Raw genomic sequence first — 8,233 nt, forward strand, 5'->3', positions numbered from 1 at the left:
TAACACATCCGTCATGGCACCTTTTTAGTAGATCGTTTTCAAAGGCTGTTTTGAGGTACTTCTTTTATAAGAAATAAAAGAAAGACTAGAACAGATATCGTACAATTTTCATCGCAGTTTTTTTTCCCCCATCGCTGTGTACAACAGTAGCACCGTTATTAAGTCGTTTCAGCATGACGCACCATTGGAATTCCACCTCTTTGCCACAGAATCGATCCCCCCCCTCCTCCGCTTCCGCAGAAACCATCATCATCAGTATCATCGTCTCCTCAACCGGCTCTGAGCCCTCCCCCACCCACCCACCCCTCCTCCCCCCGCCCCCAGCTCGTCGTCGGTCGTCCCCGCCGACGGCTGCTTTTTTCCGGAGTCTTGCCCCGTTACGTCCTCTTCATGCACACGACGCAGCGACTGACACGCGTACGCAGGTTACCGGCCTTCAGGGTCTCAGACTGGGGCTTCCTGCAGGGGTCAGGGGGTCAGGGGTTATCAGGGACCAGAGGGTTATCAGGGGTCATCCGTTTTGTAATGCACCAACATTCTGTAACGCGCCTCTCTTGCACTCAAAGCGCACATCTCCTCCCCTCTCCTCCCCTCATCTCCCCCCTTGCTCACCTGAACATGTCAGTGGAGTCCACGGTGGCGAGCCAGAAGCTGTAGGAGTTGCCAAAGTAGTTGCAGGTTCCCCTGCCGTGGCACTCGATGAAGGGGGCGCTGCGGAACTCCTCCAGGCAGGAGCCCGGGGAGGCCAGGGCCTGGCCGGAACCCTCCGCACCCGCACTGGTGTGCTGCACGGGGGCGAGGGGGAGTGGAGGGGGGGAGGAAGGTAGGTAGGGGGAAGGGAGTGGAGGGATAGGAGAGGGGAGTAGATGGTGAGGGAGTGGCGGAAGGAGGAGAGAGGAGGGGGGTAAAGGGGAGGACGAGGAAGGAGGGGAGGAAGTTACACATTTGTGGCTGTCAGAAGACTGTGTGTCCGTACAGTATGAATGTACTGTGTTTATACAGTATGTGTGTGTCTGTTCTAACCATCATGAAGGAGTATCCTATCCACAGGGGCTCCCAGCTGGCTGGGCAGGAGGGGATCTGGATGGTTTGGCTGTGCACCGCGATCACCATGGCAGGAGCCTCACACACTGCACACCTAAACACACACACACACATGTTACCACACAGATAGGTGCACCCTCCTCACCTCCTACCTTCCGTCTCTACATCCTGCCCTGATTATGGAGTGTTTCAGTGTTTCAGGTTCTCCGCCTCCATCCCCCTCTCCTTCCATCCCTCAACCCCCTTCTCCCTCCCTCCATCCTTCCCTTAATCCCTCCACCCCCCCCCCTTGCTCTCTCCCGCCCTCCACCCCCCCTCCACCCTCCTCACCTTCCACCCCCGCCCAACCCCCTCCACCCCCCCTCCACCCTCCTCTCCTTCCACCCCGCCCAACCCCCCCCCCCCCCCCCCCCTCCACCCTCCTCTCCTTCCACCCCGCCTCCACCCCCCCTCCCCTCTCCCTACCTGCTGATGAAGGGCTTGATACCCTCTCCTGTGATGGGGGCCATGCTCATTGGCATGGGCTGAGGAGTGGACAGCCAATAGGAGTAGTCGTTGCGGGAGGCGAAGTTGCACACGTTGTTGATGTTGCAGAACATGAAGGGCATGGTGCTGAACCTGCGCAGACAGCTGCCAGCAGTGCCTGGGGGAGGGGAATGGGGGAGAGGGATGAGAGGAGGGAAGGAGAAGAGAGAGGAGGAGGGAGAGAGAGAAGAGAGAGGAGGAGGGAGAGAGAGAAGAGAGAGGAGGAGGGAGAGAGAGAAGAGAGAGGAGGAGGGAGAGAGAGAAGAGAGAGGAGGAGGGAGAGAGAGAAGAGAGAGGAGGAGGAAGAGAGAGAAGAGAGAGGAGGATGGAGAGAGAGAAGAGAGAGGAGGATGGAGAGAGAGAAGAGAGAGAAGGAGGGAGAGAGAGAAGAGAGAGGAGGATGAAGGAGGAGAGCTGAGAGGAGGAGCGTCCAGGGCGACTCACCCAGATCCTGGCCGTGGGCTCTCTCGTTCCCCTGGACGTAGAGGAGGGAGTAGCCGTCGTAGATCAGCGAGGTGCCGTCCGGGCAGAAGGGCACGTCCTGGGCCTGGCTGTGGCGGGTGATCAGGAAGCCGTGGGCGATGGAAGCCCCACCGGGGGAGCCTGGGGGCCCCTGGAGGCCGTCTGAACCCCGGGGGCCGGGGTACCCTCGCTGACCTGGAGACACGGGGGGTGGTTGAATGGGAAGGACTCACTCACACACGCACACTTATACCCACACACATGCCTGGATTCTTCAAGACAGATGCATACATACGTGTCAACACAAAGTACAGTGCTAAGGGCCCCCTTACTGCACCATCAACTACATGGTATTTTTTTTTAGGGGGGGGGGGGGCCCAGGTGCCTGCATCTCCCCTCACCTGGCTGTCCGGCCGGCCCGGGGTCACCCTTGCGTCCGGGGCCTCCACTGAATCCTGGGGGACCCTCGGGGCCCAGGTCTCCTGGGTTACCTGGCTGGCCTGGGGACACACACACAGGAGTTCAGACACAGGTGCTGCGTGTGTGTGTCTGAGTGTGTGTCTGTGTGTGTGTGTGTGTCTTCTGACCATTAAGTCCCTCCCGTCCGGGGCCTCCAGGGAGACCTCTCTCTCCAGGCTGGCCCTGGATGCCCGGGGGGCCCCGCTCCCCCTTCAACACGATGGGGGCGGGGGCGACGCCCGAGTCTCCTGGCAGACCTGGGGGGAGTCAGGGAGGGGAGAGAAGGAGGGAGGGGAAGAGGGAAAGAGGAGGAGATGGGGAGGAGGGAAGGGAGAGAGTGGGAGGAGTCAGTACAGGCACGTTAGCGCTAGTCGAATCAACAATTCCAGAGTGGCGGTGCTCACCAGGCTCTCCGGCGTCTCCACGCTCTCCAGGGCCACCGTACGATCCGGGGGTACCAGACTCCCCCTTCGGCCCTGGGAGAGGACAGGGGGGGAGACAAGACGTGAACGCTCACCCTCACACACACACACGCACGCACACTCACACACACACACACACACCCACACACTGGAATCCTGGGGACGCCAGGAAGACCAACATCTCCCTTCAGACCGCTGGACCAGGAATACCAGAAGCACCCTGGTCACATGACACAGGTGACATCATGACAGTGACATCACAGAACATGGAAGGTAGAGCTAGAATCCTCGATAGACTCAAATAAGAGAACAACAAGTGAGAGAGAGAACACAGAGGGCACAGAAAGAGAGAGAGAGAGAGAGAGAGAGAGAGAGAGAGAGAGAGAGAGAGAGAGAGAGAGAGAGAGAGAGAGAGAGGAGAGAGAGAGAGAGAGAGAGAGAGAGAGAGAGAGAGAGAGAGGAGAGAGAGAGAGAGAGAGAGAGAGAGAGAGGATCCTCTCTTCCTTACCGAGAACCCAGGGTTTCCCAGATCTCCCTTCTGTCCCGGGAAACCTGGCTGTCCAGAGGCACCAGGGATGCCCTTCTCCCCCTTGATCCCTCCGCTACCAGCAGGCCCGCGGGGCCCCTCTGGACCTGGGGGACCTACACACGCACAGTTCAAAGGTCAGTGTTCAGAGTGGTGAGTGTGTGGGGGGTCACACATACACACAGTCCAATGCAGGGCTTTCTTAGATGTGTATTTAACACACACACATTCACACCACCACTGGTCAATCTCCACATGTTTACTTTACAGCTGTGGTTTGAAAATTGACAGAGCAACAAGTTTACATGGCAAGTTTGGCAGATGCATGTGCTATAGGCGTGTGTTTGTGTGTGTGTTGTAATCTCTTTGTAAATCTTCACAATCTGTTCTGTAAGGGAAAAGTAGGGTTAAGATGGTCTTCAATCAATACGGTTCAGTTGTACTGTCCGACATTGTGTATATTTATACACACACCACGCGCACACACACACACACACTTGCATTAAAATGTGACAACATCACATCAGTGACATCACATCTGTGACATCACATCCGACCGTCATAGGATCTAACCTGGAGGACCTAGGTATCCCAGAATTCCCGTTTACAGAAGTAGCAGAGCCGTGGCGACGGCACAGCCGGCAAAGGGGGATTCAAACAAGAGCAGGAGTTAGCATTAGCATTAGCTACAACCTCGGGCTAATGAGATAGAAGCTATCTTAGCTTTAGCTACAACCTCAGGATGGGTAGACAGGAGTTAGCTTAGCATAGCTGCAATAACTAGCCTTATGCTATCTTAGCATAGTCACAGCCCCAGGCTGTGAATATACCTACAGTAACTAACAAGATAAATCCCTAGTTCCACATTTCCTACAGTAGTTACAGTAATTATTACATTATATCTAGCAGCAAACATACGATTGTAAGAATGAATATATTTCTTAATCTTACTGCCTAATTAACAATATCACTGTCACAATATTTAAGGCCATATAGGGCATAGTACAGTACACAGTGATAAGTTACTGTTGAACGTGAGTGTTTCAACTTCAAGAATATAAACTACAGTTTACACAGTTCAAATATCATGTTCAGTCGTTTGTGAAGTGTTAGAACTGGTGTTTTCAACGTCAAGACGGGACGGGTGCAAGTATTTAAAGTGGAGGTTAAAAAGATGAGTCACTCGATCTACATGCTTCTACATCTACTGAAAAGTGCTCCTTCTCAATCGTGAATATACGGTTTATCGTGTAAAATCTATATCGTGAATATCTCGTTCCACAAATCGTGTATTTTATCGTAATACTTCTACCAGTGAGCAAGATCAGAAAGTGGAGATTAGAAAAATAAAATATGCAGGGTGGAAGAACACAGTAGAGAAAACAAGTGTAAAATGTATAAATATAAATACAAATCAAACACATTTCTTATAATATAGAACACCGTGCAGAGGGGCTCTAGGACAGAGCGGAGGGTTCTAGAACAGAGCAGTGGAACATGCAAGAAGCTCTGGGTTCTGAAGTTCTGACCTGAGGGACCTGGAGGCGTGTCGTCAGGGAGGAGGCGGGGGCCCCACACCACAAGAGGGTGGAGCCCAGCCGGAGGAAACAGGAAGTAAAATGACATCATACCCTTCATCAACCCACAGATACTCTGACCCTGGTGCTGGCCGTGTTCTGGGCCTAACCTAGCACGCTGCAAGATCTAGCACTGGGCTCGGACATTTGAGGAACGCATTAAATTCAATTAATATATAAATCCATGTTCCTGTAAGTCCTCGTGAGAATAATTCAAAGTATTATTCGGCATCATTTAAGACCATTAAAAGTCAACCGTTTCACACATTGTCAGTATGTTGTATAAATCCATACTGTGTAAATAGTTGTATGCGTCTACAGTAGCGTGTCATTCTCTGCAGCGGAGCCCAGTGCGGCCTGCTGAGCGCTGGCTGGTTGCCCAGGTGTGACGGGAACACAGGTGTCCATGCAGGTGACACACTCAGATCACTGTGAGAGGGCCCAGCCAGAAACCAACCCCAACCTGCCCCGGACCACAGCTTCACAGAGGGCCGGGAATACTGGGGGATACTGGGAAATACTGGAAAATGTTTGGGGATACTGGCAGTGAATACTGGTGTTACTGGGGAACACTGGAGAATACTGGGGTTAGTTTCTGGCTCGCCGGTGACAACACCAACATCATCATCATTAAGACAACACACACACACATGGACCCTGTGTGGAGATGAGGGGGTGGGGGTGGGAGGTGGGGGGTGAAGGGAGGAGGGGTGCAGGCTGGAGGACGCTCCCCTGCAAAAGGGGAGGGGGGGGGTGAGGGGGAGAGGGGGTGAGGAAACACCAGGGGTGAAGGGAGGACTGATGGATGGATGACATAGACAACAAGCCCATGCTTATTAGGAGGTGTGGTCAGGCCCCCTGTGAAGCACTCTGATTGGTGCGTGGAGCACCCCAGCGTTTCCTGGTGAGGGGAGGGGGTGAGAGAGGTGCAGTGTGCATGATGCGTGGTGGTGGCGGTGATTAAACCAATCGCTTGCATCGGTCGGTCGAGTGCTCGGTACGTACTCAACGCTGATTGGACAGTGTGGCGTTTGTACTCAGTGACATGGTAGGTGGTGATTGTTGCAGAACGACCATGCAAATCACTGGTCCTATCACACAGAAGCATTCACATGGTGACGGCCAAGTTGCTGCCTGGGTTGAACTCACTTTACCTCTTTGCTTTTTTTTTTTTTTTGCCAAAGTATGTACATGTTTAAGTGTGTGTGTGTGTGTGTGTGTGTGAAGGAGAAAGAAGAGGATATTGTGAGCGAGGGAGAGAGAGGGAAAGGGTGAGGCAGAGAGAGACAAAGATGGAGGCATTCCAAGAGGATCGAGAGATAGAGAGCGAGAAAAAGACAGAAGAGAAAGAAAGGTTCATTGTAAACAGACTACCTCTGTTTTCCTATATCTCCCCTCACTGCTAAACTCCAAAATCCAAAATGGAGGACAGGGTGACAAAGCATAGTTCTCCAACCCAGGCAGCGACTTCAGCTACGGAGGAGAGAGAGGCTCCATATCCTACCTCCACGCCCTGGGGCGCCAGGGGAGCCTGGGTTCCCTTTGGGCCCCTGGAGGGCCAGCCCTGGGGGACCCGGGGGGCCAATACTGCCAGAGGAACCGGGGAGGCCGGGGAACCCTGCATCTCCTTTGGAACCGGGGAAGCCCGAGCTGCCTGGGAGACCAGGTAGGCCCACGTCTCCCTTCGCTCCTGGAGGTAAAAACACCAGCACAGGTAGATGGGTTACGCTGCCTGGTTGGGACTGATGACGGTGAGAATTAATTATCAGAATTGTAGAACTCACCTGGTATCCCTGGGAGACCGGGTGATCCAGGACCACCGAAGCCTGGCAGACCTAGAAGAGAGTGGAATGGTGGGAAATAGAGTTGTCAGCCGTGCCATGACTGTAGTTCCAAACTAGATTCCCTCCGCCTTTAGGCCTACAATTTGTCATGCGATGATTGGTTCTAACAAATCCCAGTCTGGGGAACGGCATTGTGGGAATTGTAGTCTCACCTGGGTCTCCTTTGATTCCAGCTGGACCGGGGATCCCGTCCCGACCTGCTTGGCCCTTGTCGCCGGGGTAACCAGGTGAACCAGGACGGCCTGGCTCTCCCGGTCGGCCGGATGCTCCGCTGAGACCGGGGTTACCGGGGCCACCGTCCAGACCTTTTGGACCGCTAATACCGGGAGAACCTGGGGGCCGGAGGGAAGGGGAGCGCATGAGACGGGAGGACTGTGTGTGTGTGCGTGTGTGTGTGTGTGCGTGTGTATACAATTGGCAGTTCCTATGTGAGTTAACTTATGGAACATTGTCTTGGGTGCGTGGAAATCTTTTACTTTGCGTTGCGTGGTCAAGAAGGTCTACCTTGGAATCCTGGCAGGCCTGGGTCGCCCTTGGAGCCGGGACCGCCTGGCAGGCCTGGGAGGCCGGGAGCCCCTGGGTTTCCTTTCTGTCCGGTAGTTCCTGGATATCCTGGTTGGCCTGGTTCACCCTGGGGGAGAGAGAGAGAAGGATGGGGAGAAAGAGAGTGAGGGAGAGAGAGAGGAGGAGGGAGAGAGAGAAGAGAGAAGGATGGGGAGAAAGAGAGAGAAATAGAGAGAGAGAGAGAGAGAGAGAGAGAGAGAGAAGAAAAATAGATGAGTTTCTCCTCCATGTAGCCAAAGCACAGTAACTACTAGAGGCGTCATTGATACAAAGCCGTTACACATGAACATTCTCTCTCTTCCCGGTTCTATCTCTCTCTTCCTGATTCTGCTTCCTGGTTCTATCTCTCTCTTCCTGATTCTGCTTCCTGGTTCTGGTACCTTCGATCCGGATGCTCCAGGGAACCCTGCTCCGGCCAATCCGGGGTCTCCCTTGGCTCCAGGGAACCCAGGGGCTCCAGGCCCCCCCGGGGACCCTGAGCGGCCCGGCTGACCAGGAGCTCCCTTCTGTCCAGAGGGGCCAGGGAAGCCCATCTCCCCCATGGCCCCCTTCAACCCTGGGGCTCCAGGAGAGCCAGGGCCCCCGGGGATACCCGCGTCTCCTTTAAGACCTGTGGAGAGGAGGAGGGGGGATGAAGGGGGGGGGGGGGGAGCGGGAGGAGGAGGAGGAAGAAGGATGGGAATGAGGAGGTACCGAAGGTAGGGATAGAAAGGGTGGAGGAGAATGGACGGGGGAGATGATTAGGAGGAACGTTTGTGTGTGTTTGTAAGACAAAGAGTGTAAAAGCCCATTTGTGTGTAACATAAGTGT

The 8,233-nt window shown here is 54.4% G+C and overlaps 1 protein-coding gene across 1 annotated transcript in view; it reads right to left on the reverse strand.

The window, feature by feature from the left end:
- Nucleotides 1–377: 377 nt before the first annotated feature.
- col4a5 (collagen, type IV, alpha 5 (Alport syndrome)) overlaps nucleotides 378–8,233 on the reverse strand; it is a 56,052-nt gene continuing 48,196 nt past the window's right edge. Inside the window, exons 28-42 of the mRNA XM_067262005.1 lie at nucleotides 7,804–8,033; nucleotides 7,364–7,490; nucleotides 7,012–7,191; nucleotides 6,800–6,850; nucleotides 6,520–6,705; nucleotides 3,421–3,554; nucleotides 3,123–3,132; nucleotides 2,895–2,966; nucleotides 2,619–2,747; nucleotides 2,433–2,531; nucleotides 2,014–2,226; nucleotides 1,510–1,687; nucleotides 1,024–1,138; nucleotides 613–785; nucleotides 378–459 (exon numbers count right to left, since the gene is read on the reverse strand). Of these exons, the coding sequence (XP_067118106.1) occupies nucleotides 378–459; nucleotides 613–785; nucleotides 1,024–1,138; nucleotides 1,510–1,687; nucleotides 2,014–2,226; nucleotides 2,433–2,531; nucleotides 2,619–2,747; nucleotides 2,895–2,966; nucleotides 3,123–3,132; nucleotides 3,421–3,554; nucleotides 6,520–6,705; nucleotides 6,800–6,850; nucleotides 7,012–7,191; nucleotides 7,364–7,490; nucleotides 7,804–8,033 (1,979 nt within the window). The remainder of the gene's footprint in view (nucleotides 460–612; nucleotides 786–1,023; nucleotides 1,139–1,509; nucleotides 1,688–2,013; nucleotides 2,227–2,432; nucleotides 2,532–2,618; nucleotides 2,748–2,894; nucleotides 2,967–3,122; nucleotides 3,133–3,420; nucleotides 3,555–6,519; nucleotides 6,706–6,799; nucleotides 6,851–7,011; nucleotides 7,192–7,363; nucleotides 7,491–7,803; nucleotides 8,034–8,233) is intronic.

This window comes from Osmerus mordax, chromosome 23 (assembly GCF_038355195.1).
Source record: "Osmerus mordax isolate fOsmMor3 chromosome 23, fOsmMor3.pri, whole genome shotgun sequence".
Lineage (NCBI taxonomy): Eukaryota > Metazoa > Chordata > Actinopteri > Osmeriformes > Osmeridae > Osmerus > Osmerus mordax.